The sequence below is a fragment of the Canis lupus genome, chromosome 1 (genome assembly GCF_011100685.1).
Source record: "Canis lupus familiaris isolate Mischka breed German Shepherd chromosome 1, alternate assembly UU_Cfam_GSD_1.0, whole genome shotgun sequence".
Classification (NCBI taxonomy): Eukaryota; Metazoa; Chordata; class Mammalia; order Carnivora; family Canidae; genus Canis; species Canis lupus.
This window is the reverse complement of record NC_049222.1, coordinates 73,499,172-73,525,355: the sequence shown is the minus strand read 5'-3', so window position 1 is coordinate 73,525,355 and position 26,184 is coordinate 73,499,172. Positions and strand designations below refer to the sequence as shown.

Here is a 26,184-nt window from a genome sequence, read left to right as displayed (position 1 = left end):
GAATCTAAAGCAGGCTCCACACGGGGCTTGATCTCATGACCCTGAGATCATGACCTGAGTAGAGATCAAGAGTCAGATGCTTAACTGACCACCCAGGTGCCCCTAATATGTTTTCTGTACATCTGGAAAACCAAAGAGATTTCTTATTTTCTAGCCAAATATATGACTCTGCCCATAATTAGAACTCTTAAGAGTTCAACAAAGTATTTAGAGACAAGATCAATGTACAAAAATCAAGTTTCCTATACACCAGCAATAAAGAATTAGGCAATATGATGATGATGATGATGATGATAATAATAATAATAATAATAATAATAATAATAATCCAACATAAACTGCAAAGTACCCAGGAATAAGTCTGAAAAGAAACCTGTCTGAAAGAAAAAAATAGAAATAAAACTTTCACTAAGACCTGTTGATGTATCAATGTAGCATTTTTTTCTAACTAGAGAAAGTTTCAGTGCTATAAAGGTATCAATTGTCACCATATTCATATATGAATTATGTCCAATATAAATAAAAGCTCAATGAAAGCTTTTTTTAAGAAATGCCACAACTGATTCTAAATAACAAATCACATTGCCAGTCTTTGGTAAATAAAATAGTAGAATAGTATTTCAGATCTTCTGTGGCTTTTTGGTTCTAACATTCTATAAATTCTGAAAATAAAGCTATAATTACTCTCTCACTTCTCTTTCCCTATCAGGACAGCAGTAGGTATGAGAACAGAACCCAAGAAAAGGATACATCATTATGGAAGAGTATTTAGAAATTGACTTCCATTATTCTTTCCATCTTCAAATACAGGTGGACTTTGACTCTCTTCCCATTGAGAGGTAGTCTATTTCTCCATGCCTTGAAGTTGGGCTTGATCATGTGACTTGCTTTGTCTTGCTGGAACATTGGCAGATGTGATGCAGGCAGCATCTGGAAAAGTGCTTGCATATAGGGGCTTCTTCTCTTGCCTCTTTAGGGGTCCTGCTGTGAAAAGAATCCTGAGCTAGTCTGCTAGACATTAGAAACCCATGTCCCAGTGATCCCTACCGCACCAGGCATTTGCTGGTCAGGTGAATGAGGCTACCTAAAACCAAACTTCTCCTACCTGACCCATCAGCCAATTATAGCCGAGTGAGTCGAAAAAAGGTGAGCAGAAGTCCCCAGCTTGAGCCCAGCTCAAATTGCCCATCACAACATTTAGCAAATAAATGATAAAAACTCCAAGTCACCAAGTTTTGGGTTACCTACCATGAGCAGAAGCCAAATAATAAAATAACTAATTTTCTGCCAGTATCCTAAGTATTGGCAGTCTTTTTTTTTTCATAGTTTTGGTTTCAATAGATTGAATTTTGCAAAAAGAGTGAAAAATCAGGTGACAATGAGCAAGGAGTACATTAAGCAATTTAAATGAAATAGGAGTGTGTTATTTATTTCTAGAGCTTACTGATGGTTATTTTAAAAATAATATGCAATATGCAATTGTGTGATTCATTTATTCATTATAGATAATTTGGTTCTTCCAGAATATAATTGAACATTTCATTTTGGCACATGTCAAAAATCAGTATTTATTTTCTGGCTCTTGTAAGTACTATAACGATTTTCGACTTAGTTCTTCATTCTGAACTTCACTAGAAGATAACTATCCAATAAACTGCAAAATTAAAGGATTTAATTGCTCCACTTGTAAAACATATAAAAAACTGGAATGATCCATCATATATAGGGAACATATATATTTTCCTGATACATATCTGTGAGGCAGGAGCATGTTTTGAGAAAGGTAAGACACACAAAACACTTTGTAAATGGATATAGGGCAAGAAGGTGTGCTCATTCTTTAATAGAGGAAAGATGGTCATGTTATAATGTACAAGGTAGTGAAATTCATAAAGCGGTTCTGCTTTCTGCAGGCAGAAAGCTTAATTTTTGGAGTCCCTGCTGTAGTTATAGTGCCGCACATGTCCCCTGGCTCATAGTAAGTGATTAACAAACATGAAACGTTGAATGCATGGATGAATGGAAGATCTCTTGAGACTCTTCTTGCTAATATTTTTGTGTATTTTTATCATTTATTTTCATCTACCAAGTGATTTTACAAAGAGAATGATTTTGTACTTTGAATTATTTTAGGCTTCCAAAAACATCACTTTTTCTTCAGAAGAATTTGAGGTATACTGAGCAAATGAGGAAAAAGATATAAAGCAGTGATCACAAATGCTGAACGTATACTTTCTTATTTCTTTTTTATGGTTCTTAGTATTACTACTTTAAAAACATTTTAATATGAAAGGAGGAGAATACCTATTCATTGATAAAATTTGGGAAACATAAATATACAAGGAAGAAGATCCTAATTATCTGCAATATCACCACTGCTAACATTTTGGCACATTCGATAGATGGTTAAGTAAAATCATCTGAATTTGGTCCAGTGTTTTAAAAGTCCGTGGACTACTCAGGATTTTTATATTTTGAAAATCATTATGGCCTAAAAGCTCTGATCTCAATCTCTTGACACAAATATGTAGATTCAAACGTGCATCAACCTATTCATTGAATAGCCAGGGTTAGGTGACTAAAACATCAGTTCCTTCCTCTGTAATATGGAAATAATCTAAGTAACACAGGGATGTTGTAATGATGAAATGATTTAGTGCATATTATGTGCACAATGTTGTGCATGGTACATAATAATCAATACTGTTATTACTATCATTTTAATGTGATGGCAGAATTTTGGCAATTTTTATTTTCCTAGAGATGTTTTTGATTATGATTTTGATTGCTACTATTGACATATGAAGAATATTTATATTTTTATATTAGAAATCCTGTGAATTCATCCTGCTTTTTAAGATTTACTCATAGAATTGGTCTCTTAAGCACTTTAATATTCAGGGGTCCATGACCAGGACTGTTAGTATTCCTTACTCCTGCTCATGCTCAGGCATCTCTGACCTTCTCTGGGATTCCTTTTCTGGGCACCACCTTCTCCCCTCACTGCACTTCTTTGTCTGCGCATTGTCCTTGGGTGTATCACTCTTGGAGCTTTAACCATGATCATTCCACAAGACTGACTTCAGACCTGCAGTTCACTTCCTATAGCGCACTGTAGACTAGATATTCCACATATCCTCAAATATGACTTACCCTCCAAACTTTCTTCCTCTAGGACAGAAGATGACATTATACACCAATTTTCTAAACCCTGAGCCAGAAACCCAGCCATCAATTTGGCTCCAACCCTCCAATACTCCGCATTTGACCAATGACAGTGTCTGGAATCTGTCATCTCCCTCCCCTCACTGTCTCTGTTCCCTGGACCCGACATTGACTCCCACACTGTTCTCCCAGTTTCTGGTCCTCGCTTCTTAAAACCATTGTGTACCCTGCCCAGGAAGGTGAACTTCCGGAGATGTCAGCTGGGAATTCTCATCATGACCACAGTGCATGGTAAAGTCAATGCCTAACGTGACAATCAAGGCTTCTGTGACCTAGTATTAGCTCTTCTTTCAAGCCTCATTCTTGCTACTTCCTACTTTATGCTTTGGTAGTCACAAATAGTCAGCACGTGGGCGCACACGCAGAATGTTCTTTCATCCCACCATGCAGTTCCCTCTGGTGAAAACATTTTCCCACCTTTTTCCTTGTTAACTCCCAATCCTGTCTCCAGACCTAGCTTCAGTGTCCCCTTCCCCAAGAAGATTTACCTAAATCGAATGTTGGGCTAAGTCTTTCTGTAATTGTCCTCTGTGCTCACCACAGCTGAAAGCATGTGTGTGTTTGTCTCCCCATCCTGCCTGCCCCTGGGCCAGGGACAAGACTGTGCCATATTTACACTAGACCCTCAACACATGCCCGTGGAGCCACAGTGAACTCTTTTTGTTCCTCGCTCCCTCCTCTCAGCTGTTCAGGATGACAGATGTTAGTTTTAGTCATCATAAAAGCTTCTTGCAATGTTTGCTACAGAAGGGTGCCCCTAACAGGTGCCATTACCTGACAGGTAAGCGGTCTCACGGGTTAAAACTGAAGGTTGGATGACTGGCATTTCATAAAAGAGACATCTATGAGAAAGTCCTCAAATCTTACCAGAAGATTTTATCTTGGTGCTGAATGACATTTGATCAGTGATAAAATATATAGTATGATTTGGTTGTGAGATATTATTCCATTCTGGTATCCAAGAACCCATTGGCATCTTATAGAACTTATAAAAACCTAAATATGAACTTGTAAGATATATATAGATACCCAGAGAACATAGGGGTGTCTATAAAGTCTGGAAACAGCATTATTCTAATTTTTGGTTTCAAATTGAAGATGTCCTTGATGGCATTGTGTATATTCACCTGTTTGCAGACTTGACCACAAAACTGTGTAAGGAGGACTCAACCCAAACCACCGATCACGTACATCAATGCCACGGAGAGTCTTTGATCCTTTTTGTAAAAGTGGATCTCGTAGCCCTACAAAATCACCAATGGATAGTTTTGACAAATGCCATGTCAAAAAGGATAGACATTTGATTTTTCAATGGAACCCAAGCCCCCGAAATAAGGGAAGGAGGCCGTTTGAGGATCTCAGCTGCCCCTCCGGCTTCCGTTGCATGCATATTCCACAGGGTTTGGAGGTAGCCCTCCGAAATATTAGCTGAAAGCTTCCTCAGAAAGCAAATCTTTCCCACATCCTTCCCTGCAGTTCCTCTTTAAGAGGTGTCAGCATGGCTGAAAGAATGAAGTGGCTGCACATTGTCTGGCAGTGCTATTATGTGCTTAACATTTCCATAACAAAAGTGCCACTCGACTTCTCCCCGATTAATGCAGCTCGAGGGCTCTTGTCGGCCTTTAATAAAACATTGTTGAAATCATTTATTTAGAGCCCCTGGTTACTAGTGGGAGAATGTCCATCTTTGTGCCAAAATATAGTGTATACAGTCCACTATTTTGTAGTAGATCATTCTGTTATTTAAGAAATTGATTAAATGGATGCCTTAGAAGGTATTTATGCTAATAGCACATTACTTATGTCATTCAGATAGTCAAGGGTGAACCTTTTCAACTGTCCAGCAGAGACAATCCCTCAAATAGAATACAGTAACATCCAACTTTACTTAACCCACAAGGCTGCCCGGCCCACTGGAAACCCAGCCCTCCCAGAACTACTCTTGGGGCTTCAAGGGGTTTGGAACAGGCTGCCTCCCAACAAGTTTAGTTTGAGGAGCTGGGAGGAATGGGGTCAACTGACACAGTTTCTCACGTTCCTTCGTGTGAGAGGTCAGAAAACAGATAACGGACACTTTTCTTTTGACGGGTTCGAAAGAAGATGCATGAGGTTCTATCCCAGTTGGACCCGGTGAGCTGTTAATTCAAAGCCAAAACTGACTGTAGGAAGATTTTTAGCACATAGCTTGATGTCTCCGAGAGTTCTCATGGTATTTCTCTCTTTTTTTTTTTCTCTATGACGTGGTCCTGCTGGGATGATGGCGTGGGGGTTTGCGTGCAGAAGTGCTGAGGAGGGGCACCCCACTCCAGGCAGTTTCTCTTGACTCTTCGAGAGAGGTGCTACTGGTTCTGGGCTGTGTCTTCACTCACGTGGGCCCGGTTGGGAGAGCTGCGAGGCACCCCAGGTGTGTCAGAGCATGGTGGCCTCTTAGGTTTGTGCCAGTTGACCCCAGGAGCTGCGCCCTTATGTAGAAACATTTGTCAGGGCCCTGCCTGGGCACAGGGATGTCCTGCGACTTTGGAGGAGAATTTCCATTCCCTCCGGCCATCCTCCTCCCCTCGCATATGTGTATTGCTGGCGTACATTGCTATATATTGTTAAAAATAAACAGAGACCTTATGTTATGTCCATTGTGGTCATAAACAAAAGCGTTTCTGTGTGCTTGGGTGAGCAATGAAGCCTGAACCTTCTTCTATTTACTGTATGGTCACTGTCAGTTCAATGAACTGCCTCCTTGTTCTCCACCATTGTCCCACACTCCCTTAAACATTTGTCACTGAAGTGCCTCCAAAGACAAATAAACTGTCACTGAGAATGCAAACCTGCTAACAGGGGAAATGGGACCAGCTTCGAGGACACATGATGTTGCGTGAAATCCAGCGGGAGCTCCTTGCACTCTGGAAGGCTTCTGAGAAGCATGGCACTTTTCAAGAATCTCCAGGAAAAGCCAGAGATACTCTTTCTTTCGGTAATGGTACTTCCAGGCATTCTCCAAGAGACGTCTGGCCGTCTCAAATGTCCCAAATTCCAAAAGGTTCCCCAGAGAGCGTGAGATATTACAGATGTCAACATCTGTAAAAATTCTTTCTGCCTAGGAGCAGATGGCAACGTACAGTCCCACCACCGAAGGTTCTAGCATCTCAGCAACCTGTTCTGGAATCCACTAGGCCTGTGGAGGGACCAGGGGGCTCCTGGGCTCTAGCATAGAACTGTTTAAATTAAAATGAGCCACCGATCAATGTTCACTTTCTTCAAGGAAGAAAGCATAAAGCCTCGCGTCCCCTCTCCCCAACAGCGAGCTGTGTTGATTTATTCCAGGCAGATGCTTTTGACAGGACCCTGTAAAATCAAGTCGTGAGTTTATTGTACCAGTTAATTATCAGGCCTTTTCTAGTGCTAATGCCTTTTACTTCTTACTGGGGAAAACTGGGTCTTTTACTGGGACAAAGACTTAACTTTTAGTCAAGAATGTGTTAAAATAACAGGAGATGGAGATGATTTAAATATATTTCAGGACGAACACAGGAGCACTGCGAACTGGAGGTTTGTAAAGAAGGCTGATTTCATTTACAAGTCTCTCGGAATACTCTTTGTTCACTTCCCAAAGAAACAACGCTTTCAGCTTTGTTTTAACAATATGTTTACTCAACCATTCAGGTGACTGGGGCTTGCAGCCACACACCAACCACTCTCCTCGGCTCCCCTGACACAGCTCTCTCAGCCTTTCTGATCCTACCCGTGGACCAGTCTTGGTTTTAGATCCGACAAGAAGTGCCTCGAAGCCCTCCATAAAAGCTGAGAAAAGAGCGAGTGAAGAGGCAAAAAGCAACCTGGAAAGGAGGGTTGGGATTTGGGGGGGTGGGGTTGGCAGGGGGCATAGCTTTGTTAATTACTTCAGGCAGCAGAGAAATCTGGTTATGTTTTCTCAGTACATGTTAATATCATATAAAGAGACACGAGATCTTGCTAATCTGTCGACCCCTCAGACAAAGTTTATTTGTGGTGACTTTTAAACTCCTGACTCGCCTTCCAATCACCGCGTTTAAAATGAAAAGCTTTAAATAAACACCAGGAATAGAAGATAAATAAACTTTTTTTCCCTCTTGCAAGTGCCTAGCTTGGCGAGGTTCAGACTCAAATCCCCAGAGGACAGAGCGCTCTCTTTTGTGTTAATGTTTAAAAGATTTTCCAATGCCGGAGTTTATTCCTACTGCAAACATTTCTATTTACAAGGTCAAGTGTATCAGCACTCGACACAGCTTAAGAGTGTAATTATTTATCTAAGGGCGTTTGAGTGTAGATCAGTAGCTCTGGCAGGAACCCAGCCTTCAGCCCACTGCTAAACAACTCTTCACAACAATATTACAAGTTCTGGTGATTGTTCCTCTCCCCAGTGTGTTTACTTTTGCCCGCCTGAATGTTTTGTAACAAAATTTTGTACTTTTTCACCCGAAGTGTGAAAATGACTTTGAAGCGGTGTGCCAGGTTTCCTAAGACCTATTGGTAACAGATGTTATTGGCCTGTTTGATTGTAGGAGAATGTCTAGAGCCAGATAGGACACTCTTGGAGGAGGGGCTTGGGGGCTCCCCCTGGAAAGGGGGGAGGGGAGACAGACCTCTGGGCTATCCCCAAAATCTGTAGGGAAGACACAATTTTGTGAGTTCTCTCCGCAAACGCAAAAACCAATGCCGACCGGCGGGTTGTATCTTTAGCTGCTTCATTTACACATGTCTAATTGTTCATTAAATTAGAGGCAGAAATAATAGCCCTCATTTCTTGTCTTGTGCTGTATTTTAATTTCAGTTGATGGTTGATAGATTCCCAGTGGCCCCTCCAGCCCCCTCCTTACCCATTATTGGGTAAACCACAATGTAGCTCTGGAAAGCAACTACACCATTTTCATTATTTAAAAACTCTTTACTGATGTACACATTTTAATAAAACAAATAAAAAATACACAAAGCCATAGTTACTTAAAACATAGGACTTTTTTTTTTTAAGGATGTCTATAAAAATACAATGTTTAAGGCAGTTTGGAAATGCACTTATATATTTCTACAATGTCCATAAATTCTCTTGAAAATAACAATGTTAACTTCAAATCTATAAAATACACTGTACATTTAAGGACTGTTCTAGAGAGAGAACACTTCACAATGGATTGTGGGTTTGGATCCCTGGTGACAAACGGAATCTATACATTTCAGAGAGGAAAGGCAAAACGTGGTTGCAGATTTAAAATTTTAATTTCTTTTTAAAAATAAATTATTTCTGAAGCATACAATTTATAAAAATTCTATATACAACGTACAGCAACTGGTAACAAATCCCAGTTTTAATACACTTTATATAGAAGTACCAGGGTTTAGCACCCTGATAAAAGCAGAGGCAATATATTTTCTCCGCATATTTGTACATACAATTTCTTGATGTAAAGAACAAAAATGACAAGACAAACATCCTAAAGAGGCTTTCATAGATGGCAGTGCAGAGCTCTTTTACGTAAAAAGTTGCATTGTTCAACACCACCAGCAACCCTTTAGATCAGCATCTTTTGACCTTTAATCCTAAGAAATGTGCTAAGAGATCAGAGCGGTGGCAATGAAATTAAGGTCAAGGGCGCAGTTATCCAAAACTAATTCATGCATATTAACCCCTTCGCAGTCCTCCTGCCCCGCCCAAGCAGACAATTCTGAGCGCTGACCAAGAGTAAACAAGTGAATCGGTTACGTTTACTCACGATTGCAAGGTCCTCACTGGCCACAATAAAAGTCGACACCGACAGTCCCCCCACCCCCCTCCCCTTGCGCAGCCAAAACGCTCACTCACTCACTCACACACACACACACACACACACACACACACACACACACGGCCCCTTTTGCAAATGTAAATCCTCCTTCAAACCCCTGCCCTAGCCCGCTCCCGTGACACTGTTAGGGCCCCACAGGTCGGCTTCCTTTCTTCGGAGCCCGGGACGACCGCCGGCTGCACCCCCGCGCCCGCCCCCGCTGCACCCCGGCGCCCCGAGCTCCCGCCGGCCGCCCTCCGCGGGGCGGTCGCGCCGGGAGTTCCCGGGGCCCGGAGTGGGGGCGGGGGAGGCTGTCCGAGGAGTCCCGAGCGCGGGAGGACGCGCGGGAGGCGCCGGGGGCCGCGAGGGGGGACCCGCCCGGCAGAGTCTACTCGGGGCGCCGCGGGGAGCGATCGCAGCCGCCGCCCGGATGCCCGGCCTCGGGGCCCCCGGCGCCCGCCCTCCCGCAGCCCGCCGCGGCGGCTAGAAGAGCAGCGGGAGCAGCAGCAGCAAGATGGAGGCGAGCGCCGTGCGGGCGCCGCCGCTGCTCCTGCGCCCCGGCCCGTAGGGCAGGTCCCCGCGGCCGCCCGCCGCTGCAGCGCCGCCGCCCGGGCGCGCCGGGTGCGGGGCGCCGTCGTCGTCGTCCAGCAGCTGCTCGCCGCCCGCGCCCCCCGCGCGCGGCTCGTCTTCGTAGTCCTCGTCGTAGTAGTCGTCCAGGCCGCCGTCCGAGCCGCTGCTGCCCGGGCCGTTGCCCAGCTCGGCGCCGAAGCACAGGCGGGCCATGTTCTCCTTGACCGACTCGCAGATGGGCCGCTCCAGCCCGTCGCACACGCAGTCGTTGAGCAGCGCCGCCTTGGGCACGGCCAGCATGTCCTCGATGACCGTGCGGCACTCGTCGGTGCAGCGCAGCCCGTTGAAGAGCTTGCCGCAGTAGGTCAGGTAGCGGCCGAGGGCCAGGTTGCAGCGGCTGTCGCGGTCGCAGCGCCGCCGGGCCTCGGTGCAGCCCATGACCCCGCCCGCGCCCGCGCCGCCCGCGCCGCCGCCGCTCGTCCGGGGCAGGCACGGCTCAATGGCGCGCTTGGTGGACTTGCAGTTCTCGTCCTGCGCGCAGTCACAGTCCTCCAGGGCAGGCCCGCGGCGCGTGTGGTTGAGCTGAATGAGCGCCGAGATGCAGTGGCTCGGGCAGCGCCAGCGCGACGAGAACGAGGCGGCCGAAGCCGGGAAGGCGGCGGCGGCGGCGGCGGCGGCGGCCCCGGCCCCCGGCGCGTCGCCCCCGCCGCGCTGCGCCAGCACCGGCGCGCACGCCTCGGCGTACTGGTTGTAGGCGTAGCTGCACTCCGGCTCCCCCTGGCACTGCAGCAGCGCCTGCCAGCAGATGAGGCGGCGGCCGTGCGCCAGCCCCGAGCCCCGCGGCGCCGAGCCCAGCAGCTGCAGCAGCGCCATCAGGCACAGCCAGGCGCCCGGCACGGTCCCCGCGCGGGCCCCGCCGCCGCCGCCCAGCAGCCCTGCCACCATCGCGGGCCGCGGCGGCCGCCGGGCGACGAGGGGAAAGGAGACGAGGCGCGGGCAGCGGCGGACGCGGAGCCGGCGGAAAAGTTTGCCCCAGTCCTGCCAACTTCTTGCATGAGTGTTTTCATAAATCCATGCGCGCCGCTCGCTGGTGCCGCGCCGCTCGCAGAAGGTCTGGCCGCCCGCCCGTCCGCCCGCTCGGGCTGCGGTGGCTCTCCCAGAAACGCACGGCCGCGGAGAGCCCCTCCGGTCGTCCCCCGGCGGTGGCGGGAGGCGCTCAGTGCCGCGCCGGCGGGCTGCGGGCCGCGGGGCCGCGGCGGGGCTGCGGGACCGCGCGGCGCCGCGGGTGCATTTTGCTCCGCGCCTGCAGATCCGTTGTGCGGCCGCGGCGGCTCCTTCCTCCCGGGCTCAGCGCTGCGCCGCCGCCGCCACCGCCGCCGCCGCCGCCGCCGCCGCCGCCGCGGGCTCTAGCATCGCGCCGCTTCCTGGCTCGCGTCGGGGCGCTGCCCGCCTTCCCGCGGCCCGGACGCCCGCGTCCCCTCCCCCTCCGCCCGCGGCGACCCCGGCCTCGCCAAGCTCCCGGGAGCCCTTTCCGGGCGGCGCTGGGAGAACAAGAAACTCGGCGCGGCCGGGGAGCGGCTCCCGGGCTTCCCTCGGCGGCGGCTTCTCGGGTGACACGGGGCCCGGGGAGCGGATCCGCTGAGCCCGGCGGCGGACTCTCTGGCTGCGAGGCTTTAAATACAAAAGTGGGCCGGGAGCCCCCGCGTGGTGCCGCGGTGCCCCCTCATTATGCATGCATGGAAAAGCAAACAAACAAAAACATTAGCAACGCTCCTCCAGCTCGCCGGGCCCCGGCCCCGCGCGCTCCGAGCCTGCCCGCTTTCTCCTTTCTCCACTCTCTTTCGCCCTTTGCTCGGCCCCCTTTCCCGGCTTTTCGAGATGCTATTGGTCCTGGCTGTTGTTGTTGAAACTTTTTTTTTTTTTTTTTTTTTTTTTTTTTTTTTACGAGCCGCTGGAGTGGAGTGGGGTTGCGGAGTGGGGGAGGGCGGGGAGGGTGGTGGGCAGCTCACATTCAGGCATTCAGAGCTTGAAAGGAGAGGCTTAAGGAGCCTGACAGAGGCCTGGGAGCTCCTCCTACTCTTAAGGAGGCTCGGATCTGGAGCCCCGGCTCGCGCTCGGAATCAGCGGGCAGGGCTCAGGGGCAGCTGTTTGCATCCGGCTCGGCCACAGGCCTTTTTGTTGGGGTCTTTTTTTCCCTTTTCCTTTTTTTTTTTTTTTTTTTTTTGGATAGTTTTATTAATTCTCCCTGGCTCCCGTCTGTACCTTCGACTGCGTTCAGAATTCAGTTTGTTTTTCTAGTTCCCTATCTTTGGGACCAGTTGGGGCGGGGGGGGGGGGGGCGGTGCGGCTAGGGAGTTTGGCGGGGGGGGGATCAGAGAATTTAATGTTGGACTTTGAAACTTGAGAAACGTAAAAAACAAAACCCAAACGCACACAAGAAATAGGCACACGCTTCCGTTAGGGGGATGCCGATGAAATCTTTCCAACGCCCCCGCCCCAGCACACGGTCCCACCGCGCCGCTCCGGCAGGTACGGCTCCTGAGCCAGGCATCATTGTCAATTGCAAGCCATAAACCCAAATCGACCAGATTAATTTTTTAGGAATATAAGTTTCTAACTCGGACGGCGATGAAAAAATAATTACAGCATTAAAAATCATGAGGAATGTTGAGCAGCACCATATGGCCGCAGTCAGAACATAAAGGAAGGGGGTAAATTGGCACGCACCGAGGTTTTTATGAAAGTGTGTGTTTCAGTCCCTCCCTCGGTTAAGGGAAGCCGCCCGGTGGAGCAGCCCGGGCCATCCAGGCGCGGGAGTTTGCAAACTACCTTAATTGTGGCGCAACGCAGCCTTCGACCGCCAGAGGCACCGGGCTTCTGCGGCCTGTCAAAAACTGGCGCTTTTTTCCTCCCCTTTCCGTGGAGAGACTATCAACTCCATCTGTCACAAAAATCAAGGCTAAGCAGAGGCGGCCGGGGCTCCAGTGAGCGCGGCGTTCGGCTGTCCATCTCTCCCCGGAGGCCCAGCGAATTCGAAATGGCAAAAGTCAGAGCAGAGCCTCAGCGTAGGAAGATTTATCAGGATGAAAAGAAAAAAAAAAAAAAGGCCTCCCTTTTCTGGGGAGATTGCTGCATTGCTCGGGGCTGTCTGCCTTAGGAGGCTGCACCTCTGCAAGCCCCCAAGATAAAAAATAAATACGACTTTAAGAGAAACAGGCTGAGGTAAGATAGACCACATTGCCTTGACTTGAGTTGAAACACAAGATCAAGCCCAAGAGCTATCTGTCTCTGTGGGGTTTTTTGGTTTTGTTTTTGTTTTTTTGCTTTTGTTTTTGTTTGTTTTGTTTTATGTGTGCGTGTATGTTTGTTTCGTTTTGTCTTTTTAAATAGAAAAGCTGCAACTGTGTGGCCCATGGCAACAAGTTATTTCCCAGGCTCTGGGTGTGTTATTATTTGGAGTTTTCTCAGTCCTGCCAGGAGGGCTTGGACGAGTCACACTCTTCCTCCAAGACTCGGATCTTTCACATGTAGGGTGCAAAGCCAGATTAGACTCTTGAAATCAAGCCTTTTCATCTTTAGTGCTCTGTGATTTTAGGCTTCTAAGGACAAACTCAACATTCAGCTGCATTTTTAAACTAATGTGTGTTGAATTCCTTTAGAAGGGTGAGTCCCAAATCTTAGTGAGCGGTGAGACTTGTGGGTTAGCCTTGTTAAAACCCAGACAACTGAGCCTGCTTCTGGAATTCCTGCTTCATTCAGTAGGGCTCCTGGGGCCTGAGAATCTGCATTGCTAACAAGTTCTTAGGGGCTGTTTCTGCTGCTGCTGCTGCCACTTGTCTGGGGACCAAACTCTGAGAACCACTACTCTAGAGGTCCATATGAACTTGCCCAACCTGATCTTAATTCAGCTCTCAGTGAGATTTAAGGGAGTCCCAAGAATATTGCATGCTCTGGGGACACCTCCACCCCAGTCTCATGGCACTCCAGAGCGGTGGAGCAACCAGCTGCTTCATAGACCAAGCCTGAGAAGGAGGTTCAGATGAGCTAGGAGAACGAACCCCCTCTTCCAGAAGTTCCTTGCCCCCACCATGGATACCACTGTGTCTCACATCCAGGTTTTCATTAATAACCACCAGACTTCCAAGGCATCCCTCATCACCCAGCCACTAATCCCCATATTACTCTGCACATCTCTTAAACTGACTTAATTGTCATCATGAGCAACCCTTCACCTGAAAATACACCAGTTCCACTGGAGCTCTCAGTCTTTTCTCACCAAATCTCTCATATCCTCAACCTACTTTCTGGGCTGGGTTTTTTGTTGTTGTTGTTGGGGGGTTGGGCTGGATCTTCACCTTCTTGCTCTAAGACCTGGCTGAAGGTTATGGAATAGGAGAAAATATTTGCAAACTACATGTATATGCAAAAATACACATACAAATGACAGATGATGAGAATAGTCATTTTCCAAAGAAGACATACAAGTGGTCAACAAATATGTGAAAAGGTGCTCAACATCACTGATCAGGGAAAAGTAAATTAAAACCAAGATGAACTCACGCCTCACACCTGTTAGGATGGCTATCATTAAAAAAAAAAAAAAGTAACAAATGCTGGTGAGGGTGTGGACAAAAGGGAAACATCATGCACAGATGGTGGAAATATAAATTGGCTTAGCCACTGTGGAAAACAGAAAGGAGGTTCCTCAAAAAATTAAAAGTAGAACTACCTTATGATGCAGCAATCTTATTTCTGGGCATATAACCAAAAGAAATAAAATCAGTATCTCAAAGAGAGACCTGCACCCCATGTTCATTGCAGGATTATTTACAATGGCCAAGGTATGGAAAGAGCCTAAGTATCCATTGATGGACAAAGAATGAATAAAGAGAATAAATATAAATATATATGAATATTACTCAGCTGCAAAAAAAGAAGGAAATCTTGCTGTTTGCATCAACACGAATGCAAATAATGCCTTGAAGGGATTATGCCAAGTGAAGTAAATCAGACAGAGAAAGACAAATCCTGTATGTCACTTATATGTGGAGTCTTAAAAAAGCAGATTCATAGCAACAGTATGGATGGTGGTTTCCAGGACCTGAGGGGTGGGTAAAGGGGAGTCGTTGGTCAGAGGCGGCAAACTTTCAGTTACAGGATGAGTAAGTTCTGGGGATCTAAGGGGCAGCATGGTGACTGTAGTTAATAATACTGTGTTAAATACTTGAAAGTTGCTATAAAAGTAAAGCTTTTATCTTCTAGCCCTAATAATAGCAACCAAATGGTAATTATATGAGGTGAGGGTTGTGTTAACTACCCTTATTGTACACATTGCGCAATAGATGTTTATCGAATTGGTCACTTTGTACACTTTAAATGTATACAACGTTATTTGTCAATTACATGTCATAAAGCTGGGGTGTGTATGGCAGGGGAAGGGGGAGCTGGGTGGCTTAACCTCCTGGCACCGCTTCCACTCTACAGATTCAAGGCCTGAATGAGTTTTCTTCCACAGCCCACGGCCCACCAGACGCTGAAGTGAAGTACATAGACCTATGGCTCTTCCCTTGTTCCCACCTCCAAACATCTCTTCCCTCCTCCCTGGGAACATCTCTAACTTCCTTGACTAGCAGCATTCTGTTAGCTCTTCCAAGAGCCACCTACTGACTCTTTATCACCCTTCTCAACCAAGATTGCTCACGGGAACCAGCGAAGACAGAAAATGAGTTGAGTGGCAGTTTTCTCAATCCTCTCAAGGATGGTAAACAACCAGTACCCCTCCGGGTGCAGAGGAGAGAAGTACGTCTGTCGCTTACAGTGGATGCTGTCTTGGCCAGAGCTTGACCAGAAGAGTCTCTGAGTGAGACACATGAAGGATTTCTTATGGAACGGTAGCCAACCACAACTGCAGGAGCTGGGAGGGCAAGGTGGTGCAGTCTGTTCCTTTTCCATCTGCTGTGGAGCTGAGAAGGAACGCTGGGGCAAACTGGAGCTCATGAGGAAAACTGGAGCCAGTGGGGATGAACTGGAACTGGTGTCTCCCTCATTACTTCCAACCTTGATGACACATGGGGTGACCCACAGCGGAAGTGGGTGCCCTTCACTGTGGAGCTGACATGCACTTTGTCTGGGGTGTGGAGGAGCGAAGCAGGAGGGTTGGAGAGACATGAGGAAGTTCAAATCAAGGTGAGGGCAAACGCCCACCAAAGGGAGCTTCAAATCAGCAATGACGGTGAGAGCTGCCACAGTGCTTGGTGCACAGGATAAAAATAACGTGGCTATTGCCTCACTTCCTCCTTCCAAATCTGGTGCAAAATTTGCCTTGTGACCAACACTAACATGGAACTATGTTTTGGGGGAATTCTGGGAAATGTAGTTCTACCTCAGCTCTGTCTTCGACGTAGTCCGGGCCACCACATGCCTTTGGGCATTCAGGCTTACTTCTCTCAGACGGCTCCTTCCTCACAGTTTCAGTGTCTGGCTCACATGCTTCTCTCCAGACTACTCTATCATTCATGGCAGTCTTAGCCTCCTATTTAGTCCTTGGCTTCCTCATCTCCAGCTACCTACTCGTCATCTTACCCTAGACCTAGGCATTAACACAACGGTGTCACCCGAAAAATCTCTAACTCAGAATTTCTAATTCCACCATTATTTCACTGACCAATACCTCCTGTCTTCCCTATTGACTTGTTTCAGTCCCGTCACCTCTCACCTACTCAAGACTTTGCTTTGCAATTGCTTCTCCCCCTGCAGCCTTAGCTCCCTTCCTACCATAAAGTTCATTCCCAGCCACCTAAAATTGGTTATACTTTCTCTGATCTTAAAACAGCAAAACAAAACATAACTCTTCCTAGAATGCAAGTGCCCACTCACTCGCGATTCTATTTCTATGAAAATTCCTTGAAAAACTTACTTTCACTTGGCTTTTCCACTCTTTCTTCAATTCACTATCATTAAGTTTTATCCCACCATTTTTCTCATCAAGGTCACTAGTAACCAAAATCTTGCTCTACCCAATGGTAACGTCTCCTGTTCTCATCTTAGCTGACCTCATAGCCTCATGTGGCACTGCTGATCACCTCTTCTTTACAGAGTGCATCTTCATTGGCTTCGTACTCCTGTTTTCCCCATTGTAACTCCTTGGTGGCTTCTTCTCTCTCTAAACTCACTCCTTAGGTGATCTCATCCAGTGCCTAGATTCTAAACTGTATCTCCTGATTTGAAATATTCAATCCCACTCTTTTTCTGATTTCTGGACCTAAAATTCATTTGGTTGTTCAATGAGCATTGTAAAGTTAACTTGCTGTAGGAGCACTTCTGACTTTCCACATCCAGACCTGTTTTTTCCCTTTCTGTGGTAGACATTCTTCAAAATTGATCTCCATATCAATTTTCTTCCTCCCTTTATTTCCATGTTCCTCAGATCAAGAGGCAATCTCATGTCCTTCCCTGTAAATCTTGGGTAGACCTTAGTGACTTTGACCAACAGAATACAATGAATACAAGGATAGTGACTTACATTCTGGGGCTTGCAGGTTAGGTCACAAGAAGCAGTGCAACTTCCACCTGGGCCTCTTGGAATGTTCACTTTGGAGAAGCAAAACACCATTTAAGAAATCTGAACTACGTTATAAGAAATCTGAGACTGCCAGGGTGTGTGGAAAGCCAAGCTGGCCATGTGAAGAGGATATGTGAGGAGAGAAAGAGATGCTGGTCAGCTTCCAGCTTATTCAGCCATGTAAATAAAGAAGGCACCAGAAACACGAATGGAGAAGCCATCTTGGATGTCTATCCAGCCCAGTGGAACCTTGATGACTCCAGCTCAACCTCCATCTGACAAAAGCACATGAAGAAAACCCCAACCTAAGATCAGGGTCACGTGGGGTGAAGTGAATGAGGCATCGAGGCATAACATTTAAGGAACACTCACTCTGGATGTTGTGGGGCTGCAGGGACCTCAAGAATGAGTACCTTCTAAATTCCATATCCTAGACACTTTCCTCACCTGACCGGTGCTGCTCTTGCTCCATATGATAATAGTACAGCTAAGCCCAGTCAGCTCAAAGAACCATGAGAAATAACCAAGAAAGTTGTTTTAGACCACTAAGTTTTGAGATGATTTATTATGTTACAATAGATAATCACACCATTTCCATCATATCCAACTGTTTGGGCTGGAGATCCACCTGGACTCTTCCTTTCTCTTTATATCCCCACCCAAGTGACACATATCTCCTATCACAGTCCATAAAATATCTGATGGGTCGAATGAATGAAAAATCAGAACTTTTTGTTTTCTAAATTGGTTATGTCAGAACTAGTCCACATCAGTTATACTGTAGAAAAGGGAATGGGGAAAATAAAGAAAAAAAAAAAAGAAAAAGAAAAGAAAAGGGAACAAAGGCCCTGAAAGGGTAAAGAATATGATATAGTTCTGAATTTTTTAAGTGTAAAATGATATTCCCACATTGATTGAATTATTAAGGCTAATTAATCATCACCTTTGTCATATATTAACCTCACAAAGGTTATGGCTTGATCACTAGGAAAGGTAAAGTCTCTTCAATAAATGATACTGGCAAATCTGGTCACCTGTTTAGAAAGAAATGTAAAAATAAATTACAGATAAAAATTTACCTATAAAGCAAATAAATAAGAAAATTATAGCTATGGCATATATACTATGAAATTTAGGAAGACTTTTATAATCAAGACTGGAAAATCAGAAGATGTGGAAGAAAGACGTACATATTAGACTACATAAAAAAGTAAGACCAAAGGAGAAGATACTAGAGACACAGTTAAGAGACACACAGATAGGGCAAGAATATCTCTATGGTAAAAGACAAAAGACTAATTTTGTAATAAGCAAAGAGCTCTTAAAAACTATGAAAAAGATCATCTAAGGGAATATGAGGGAAGATGTAAATAGATAATTCACAGGGCTGTAAATCCAAATGGCAACAGGCAAGTGAAAAGATGTTTAAATTAACTAGCAGTCAGATGGAGGAAAATGAGAAAACAATGAGATACCACTTGAGCACCCACTAGTGTAGCTAAAAATGTGAATGTTATGTATTTTCTAGTGGTTGCAGTAGAAATAATTACTTTTTTTTCCCCAAGAAGGTCTAGGCAAAGCCCTGGAACCCCACTGAGTCTGGGTCAGGAGCAGGGGGAAGGAGGTAGGGAGGGAAGGGAGACCCAGACTGTCATGCATCCTATGTACCAGGGCTCCACCAGCCTGTTCTGCAGGTGAGTGCTGGTCCTAGGACTGTTCCTCAGTACCCCCTGGGAAAGTGGAGTGAGCATTCGGATACTTTTATAGCATCTTAGAAGGTCCATTTGATGTCTGTTGAATCTAATAAAAATTGGGGGCTTCTGTTTTGCAGGTATCCTTTCTTTTTCTAGTAACTTACTTTTATTCTGCTTTGCAAAAATATCTATCTGCAAGGCAAACAATAAGCTGGTCTTTCACCACAGATAATTGATAAGGTTCTGCACTATACATCCATACTAGTCATTTTTTCTGGCTTTAAAGTTAAATAAGTTGTTAGGTCAGGAATTTAAGGGTTCACCACTGTCGGAAAAGGAATATAAATGCACCCATTCTTCCAAGAACGTGGTTAGTGATCCAGGATAGAAACTGAGAGCACAGCCCAGCCCCTCCTGACAAGCTCAGAGGAGACAGAGCAGCTGTTCTCCAAGAGGCCAAACAACGTGCACCGCACCATGGCTTTGGGACTCCAGAGATCAAGCTCCTGGCTGCATTTCAACATCTAATAACAAGAGGAAATCCCACAAAATCAGTGGGAGCTCCGATTCTCAGGAAACTTGACTTTCACACTCTCTGAAAAAGAGATATTAATGAAACAGAGATCAAAAGCTCAAATAGCAAGTTCTATACAGACCACTTGAGGCACACTCTCCACCTCCATGGCTTGTAGCTGGAAGTACAACTTTCTACAAAAAAGCTGCATTTTTGCAGATAGCATTTTGTATGCATTTGCACATTACACCTTAAGTTCAAAAATAATTGGGGCCAGTTCTACAAGGGGTGTTACAAAATGTTTCAAAGCCAGGCCTTGTTTCAAAATCTGTTTTTTTTCACTATTGAAATCAGGAAGAAGCTTTTTTCATAATTATTTTATAAATCTATATATGAACTGTTCTCTAAAAAAATTAATAATTTGTAAGAGAATTTATGAGTTATCTTAATCAGCTTTTTAAAAACCTTGTAAGGATCTATATAAAGATCATAAGCTTCAAAAAAAAAAACCTGTCACAATGAGAAAAATATCTCTATCAATGAACTAGTATGATTTGTGAGTCTGTGGTTAATGTTTCTCAAGCAATTTGGGGGGACACGCATTAGAATTGTTTACATCTTTATTGTTGAAAATATATAATTTGTCATAAAGTGTCTTGAAATCTATGATCAAGCTTACAGCCATCTAATTCTTTTTAATGAAACAAGTATCCCAGGACTTTACCAAACACATCACTAATGAGTTCACACTCTTCTTGCATTTTAAATCTGCTTTCACATTCACCTGCTCATTTCTCACTGAATTTCATTCAGTTGAAGCCAATAGATATTTACTAGTGCCTGCTGTATGTGCCAGAAAGCTGAAGCCTTTTAAAAAGTCTTCCAACTTTGTTCTTTTCTTCCTTCCTTCCTTCCTTTTTTCCTTTTCTTCCTTTCTCTCTTGCTTTATTTTTCATTATTTTATTTATTTTTCTCTTGCTTGCTTGCTTTCTCTTTCTCCTTTCTTTTCTGTTACTAATATAGTTTATTTTTAAGAAAACTTTTAGATTTACAGAAAAATTGATTGGAAAGTACAGAATCTCCCCATATCCCTTCTCCCCTTCCTTAGGCTCAGTTTGAGGTGTTATTTACATCTTTTATTACCGTAGTACATTTGTTATGATCGATGAACCAATGTTACTATATATACTACTAACTAAAGCCCTTAGTTTACTTTGGGATTCCCTCTTTGTGTTGTACATTCCGGGGGATTGATAAATGCATGCATGTATTTATTATTTATTTATTTATTTATTTATTTATTTATTTATTTATTTATTTTTGCCAGGTAATCTATTTACCATGTATTACCATGGTGGTGTCACACAGAGTTTCACTCTCCTGAAACCCTCCTGGAAGCACTCTGTTTTAACCTAGGAGGCATCTCAAGGCAAATCCTTTCATTTATAGCTTCATCACTTAAAGTGTCCACATTAAGAATTTCTTTTCTATCCATGGAAAAAATAAAGTGAGGCCATCCGTGTGATTTGAATCCAAAAGTTGTAAACATCTCCCCAAATGATTAATGATTTATACTGACATAAACATTCATTTAGTCCAGTTATCCATCCCAGAAATTTTATTGAGTTCTTGTCTGGATCAGCACTTTGTGCCAATGTTCTTCTGATTAGAGATCTTTGTGATAGGTGGCATTATACTCCATACCTTTGCTTCATACATGGGCATGCATTTAATTACCAATGCCCCTTTCACTTTTTTTGTTTGTTTGTTTGCTTTCTAATTAATTTTACTTGAAAGAATTTTTTAAAAAGATTTTATTTATTTATTTGACAGAGAGAGCAAGAGAGCACAAGCAGGAGGAACAGCAGAAGGAGAGGGAGAAGCAGGCTCTCCGCTGAGCAGGGAGTCTGAGGTGAGGCTCGATCCGAGGACCCTGAGATCATGACCTGAGCTGAAGGCAGATGCTTAACTGACTGAGCCACCCAGGTGCCCCTATTAAAATTTTTTAAATGTATTTTTCTGCGTAGACAATATATGCATATAGTATAAAACATACAAGGTTTTATTATGGTTTATTTTATTAATTTTTATTTTATTTTATTTTATTTTATTTTATTTTATTTATTTTATTTTATTTTTGAAAGAGAGAGAGTGAAAGCACAAGCAGGGGGAATGGCAAGCAGAAAGAGAGGGAGAGGGAGAAGGAGAAGCAGACTCCCCACTGGGCAGGAAGCCCGCTGCTGGCAAGATGTGGGGCTCAATCCTAGGGCCCCGGGATCACAGCTTGAACCAAACACAGACACTCAACTGACTGAGCCACCCAGGTGCCTCCAAAACATACAAGGTTTTAAAAAGCACATGGCATATGGAAAGCCCTCACTCATCTTTGCATCTGAGCACCTGCTTCCCTCAACCACCCTGATCAATTTTGTGTATGCATTCTCAGAAATATTGCATATATGTGTAAATATATGTTTTAAACAATGATCTTTTGCCTTGTTTTTTCACTTAAAAGTATGTTTTAGACACTGTTCCATATCACTTCATAAAGTGCTGACATATTGCTTATCTTTTTGGTGAGTGTAGAGTATTCCGTTTTGAGATGCTCCATACATTATTTAACCAGTTCCTTATTTAAGAACATTTAAATTCCAGTCTGTTATTTTAATGTGGCAGTGAACCACCTTACACATTTGTCATTTTATTAGTATTTTAATACAAGTAGAGGATACATTTTTAGAAGTGGAATTACTGAGTCCAAGAGGAGGTTCATTCTGAATTGTGATGGATCAATTATTCTTCCTCAACACTGTGCCAGCATACAGGAGTGTTTGTCTTCTCACATTTTCACTGACACATGTTATTGAACTTCTGGATCTTTGCCAATCTGATAGATGAAAATTATATCTCATTGCAGCTTTCATTTTAATTTCTCTTATTGTGTGTAAGACATACATTATTAAGTTTTCAGAAAATTAACGAGGTAAAGATTGAAGACATTTAAGTTCAAAAAGGCTAAGTGATCCAACATCACCCGCCTAATAAGTGAGAACACCCAGAAAGCCATCTGCCAAGGTGGTCACCCTTGGCTATCAGCTCATCTTGATTCCATAACGCCCAGCCCAGTACCAACATGATGGCTTAAAGGTTTGCCTTTTGTGAAAGCTTTCCTCCACTTGATCAATAGCTGTCAAAAAAAAAAAAGTTCTAAAGAGTATCTTTTGTAAAGGGAAAGACTTCTTCCTAAAATGGCAAAAGCAACAAATTCTGAAGCATCCTCCCCAAATCCTTTTAAAATCTCTGAAACTTCTCTTTCCCTCTCCCCTCATCCCACCTCAAGACAGAGCAGGGAAAAAAACCAAAACTCAAAATTTTGTATCTGAGTGCCCACTGAGTAATTGATATAAGATGTATGTTTTGGACTTCTGTTAGAAATGAATTGTCATGATATTGCTAAGATATTTTTGAGAAAATCAACTTTGCTCTTACCTCACCACCTCCTCACTCCAAGACACCAGTTTCCTCTCTGTATCTGAGTTCAAACTGAAAGCATTGGGCTCCTCCTCGTACAGAGCCCTGAGAACCTTGTGGGTTTTTGAGGAGCTGTTAAAGGTTGCCTTTATCCATTATTTATATACATACATAATTGGTATTTGTTGGGCATGTCAGGTGGAGGCCTGTCCCTGGACTTGTGCTCTGACCCAGCTAGCTATCTCAGTCAGTTTGTTGCTGAAAGAAGATTAATTGCCCTGATCATTGTTTGCCTGGAGTCGGAGGTAGGTTTGAAGACATGGAAGAACAGAGCCATCTGGAGAAGAGAGGGTCTTCTGTGGTCTCAGGTCAGAGCAGTTTTTGGTAGTTGGACAATTATTAAATACACCAACAAAATGACTAATGAAGCAACCTTTTGGAATAGAAGTCATGCAATCCTAAATTATTAATATTCATTGTTACTATCGTGGATCAGATGGGGAGCACCTACTACGTGTCAAGAACCTTTCTAGATTTTAAAGGTCTACCAATGAAAAGTATATGGGCAAATGCCTGGACACAGGGTTGTTTTATCCAGTGCTCACCATAATGATCTTTCCCTGTTCTTTTGGTGGATCCGAGAACCTCTAGAACCTCTTTTGGTGGATCCGAGAACCTCTAGAACCTCTATGTTCGTTGGAAGAAGGGGGGCGCCTTTCTGGAAAACCACAGATGCCCTTAGGCTCAGTCTTATCTCTAGTCCACAAACAAAAGAAGTGAACTGAATTCCTTCCTAACACAGAGTGCTTTGCCTAGATTCCAGAAAGAAAAGTCCTTAGGATCCTCCAGTCTTTGAACAGCATTTAGGGGAAGCGAAAATGACAAAGGGAAAAAGCATCCCTTTAAAAGCAGGTCAGCTACTTTTCTGCCAAGGGCTTGTCAAAATTGCTCAAGAGAAAGAAAAAAAAGAGAAACAAGTGCACATATACATTTTTCAAGTAGCTAGCAACCAAGACAACACCAATTATTTAACCACAGTAAAGAAACCAGCAGCCAAACCACAGTGATTATTTAACCGCGTATCCAAGTGCTGAGCACAGCCATAGCCAGCCGCGTTAATTTAATGTAAATATCCCCAGTCACTGGCTCCTCTGGAGGCAAGAGTGGCAGCGAAGGACAGCTCGCCCTCACCTTTCCTTGTCTTGGCTCCAGATGTCTGGAGCTGGAAACTGGCTGCAATCCAACTAATTTCCCCCCCGCCCCCACTTTGCATTTTTGTTTCTCTAAAAACCTGATTCATTCTTTCCCTACTGGTTTACTGGTCTCCATGTGCATACCTATGAGACAGTTGGTGGTGAACTCTGTTCTTTTTCTCCTGAGCCCCACGTTTTCTTTTCTCTTTTCATTTCAATCCTGCCTTCCCTCCACCTCCTCCCTTACCTCACTGTTTTCATTCCAGTGTATTTGATTCCTATTTCTTTAATTTCCACTAATCATCATGTGTAAGGTTACTCTCAGGGAGTGTTTATCAGAAAAACATGAACTTTCTTCTTTGCTATTTGCAATTACACAATCTGCAATGGGTTATAATTTACTAGAAAATAGTCCCTTTTGCTGGGAAATGCCCCAGCAGTTCACAGATCCTGCCAGCCCAGGTGGTCCCACTCTCACTGCTAGAAGATGGATGCATTGGACTCAAGGTCAGCCCACCCATGGGTGTCTAGCAACCAATCAGCTTTTTCTCTTTGGGGGCTGATTAAAGGTTGACTGACATAGTGGGCCATGTGTAAACAGGACAAGCTTAGCTAGAAAGGGGAGCGGAGAGAAACAGCTGAAGGAGACCCTGTGGTCCTCAGAGGATAAGCATACACCTCCCTGAAAGATGTGTAGAGGGAACTCACTGCCCATTGTTTGGTCCAGTTCTGTTTCCAGTGGGGCCAGTCTCTATTTCAGTTGCTAAGACCATGAGATGGACACTATATTCTTTTATTACATCTAAGTCTGGATTATAGGGTAAAATCATGGTCTGGGGTCACTTAGCTGGTCCCCTTTTATCCCTCTGTGTCTTTCATGACCCCCTCCATCTCCCTTTTCTATGGACATGGAATCAATTTCAAGAAGATGCTTTTGAATAAAATATCCATTTTACATTGTGTGTAAGGAAGTGTCCTGGAAAGACAGTAACAAGCTCAATGAGGACTGGTACTTTGTGGAAGTGAGTCATGGAGCTGTTCTACATAAACAACACTCATGGTTCCATTTATGCCTTATGGCTTTACCAGGTCTCACCAATGCTAAAGCACAGTGTTGAGGAGGCCAACATTTCTTCCTCCTCCCATCTCTTTTGGAGTGCTCCGTACTCTATGCTGATTTTTCTGACTGAACCTGACGAGGTTTGGGGGATAGGAAGTGTCAGAAGTGCTCCTGGGACGAGTGAAATCTGTGATGCTCATTGAACAATCAAGTGAATATACACACATAGAAAAGACTGGCACTGAACATGTCAAATCAGGAGATGGAATTTGAAACAGGCACTAGATGAGCTCCCCTAAAGGAATGAGTTTAGAGAGAGAAGGAACAAAGAAGAAGTATGATGGGGAACAAGAAAGTGTGAAGCCAAACGGAAAAAAAAAAAGAAGGAACAATTAATCATGTCTCATGGTGCTGTAAGATTAGATGAGATGAGGGCTGAGAAGTGACCATTAGGTAGAGCAAGATTTTGGTCATTTAGTGACCTTAATGAGAAGAATTGCAGATGAAACTTGATCAGAGTGAATTGAAGGAGAATTTGAGAAGAGAATGGAAAGAAACAAGGACTGTGGATTACATTGCTGGGTACCCAGGAGGATCTAACAGGCTACAGGTGCTGCCAGCCATAGACTAGGGGGAAGCAATGGTCCTATGCCTAGGTCATATAAAGTGATCCAATTTCTGCCTTGCTCAGCAGAACATTTGCTCTTAGAATCCAGAGCTGCCTTGGAAGAAGTTCAAGAACTTTGCCATGTTGTGAGGATCCCCAAGCTACGTGGAGACATCACACAAGTATAGGTGCCCCAATCCACAGTTGTGCCTGGATCCAACCTTCAAATCATCCCACCAGGTGGCAGACCTGCGTGATATGGGAAGAAGCATCCAGGTGATTCCAGCCCTTAGCTAGTTACTCAGGACACCTCCAGCTGTTTAATCTTCCCAGATGAGTGAGGTCTCAGGCACTGTGGAGTAGAAACAAGTCATCCGTGTCTGATTTCCTGATCCACAGAATCTGTAAGCACAGAGAAATAGTCGTTCTTTCATGCCACTGAGTTTAAGTTGGTTAGCTACATAGCAATAGATAACTGGAACCTGATCTCAAAGGCT

The 26,184-nt window shown here is 44.5% G+C and overlaps 1 protein-coding gene and 1 long non-coding RNA gene across 3 annotated transcripts in view; both read right to left on the bottom strand.

Moving 5' to 3' along the window:
* Nucleotides 1–9,500: 9,500 nt before the first annotated feature.
* Nucleotides 9,501–10,803, bottom strand: GAS1 (growth arrest specific 1). Its single transcript, XM_038526904.1, has one exon. The coding sequence runs from the start codon at nt 10,530–10,532 to the stop codon at nt 9,501–9,503; it is 1,032 nt and encodes a 343-aa protein (XP_038382832.1). The 5' UTR covers nt 10,533–10,803.
* A 6,924-nt stretch (nt 10,804–17,727) lies between these two features.
* The window catches only part of LOC111096384, a 23,330-nt gene continuing 14,873 nt past the window's right edge, over nt 17,728–26,184 (bottom strand). The window contains exons 2-3 of one of the 2 annotated variants that reach the window (XR_005354029.1): nt 25,937–26,089; nt 17,728–18,182 (exon numbers count right to left, since the gene is read on the bottom strand). This is a non-coding gene — a long non-coding RNA (uncharacterized LOC111096384). Of the gene's footprint in view, nt 18,183–21,970; nt 22,244–25,936; nt 26,090–26,184 lie in introns of those variants that run through there. The other variant, XR_005354028.1, reaches the window with a different exon arrangement.

What these genes read in the sequence shown, in the direction of transcription:
- GAS1 (XM_038526904.1), bottom strand. Translation starts at nt 10,532, where the DNA reads ATGGTGGCAGGGCTGCTGGGCGGCGGCGGCGGGGCCCGCGCGGGGACC.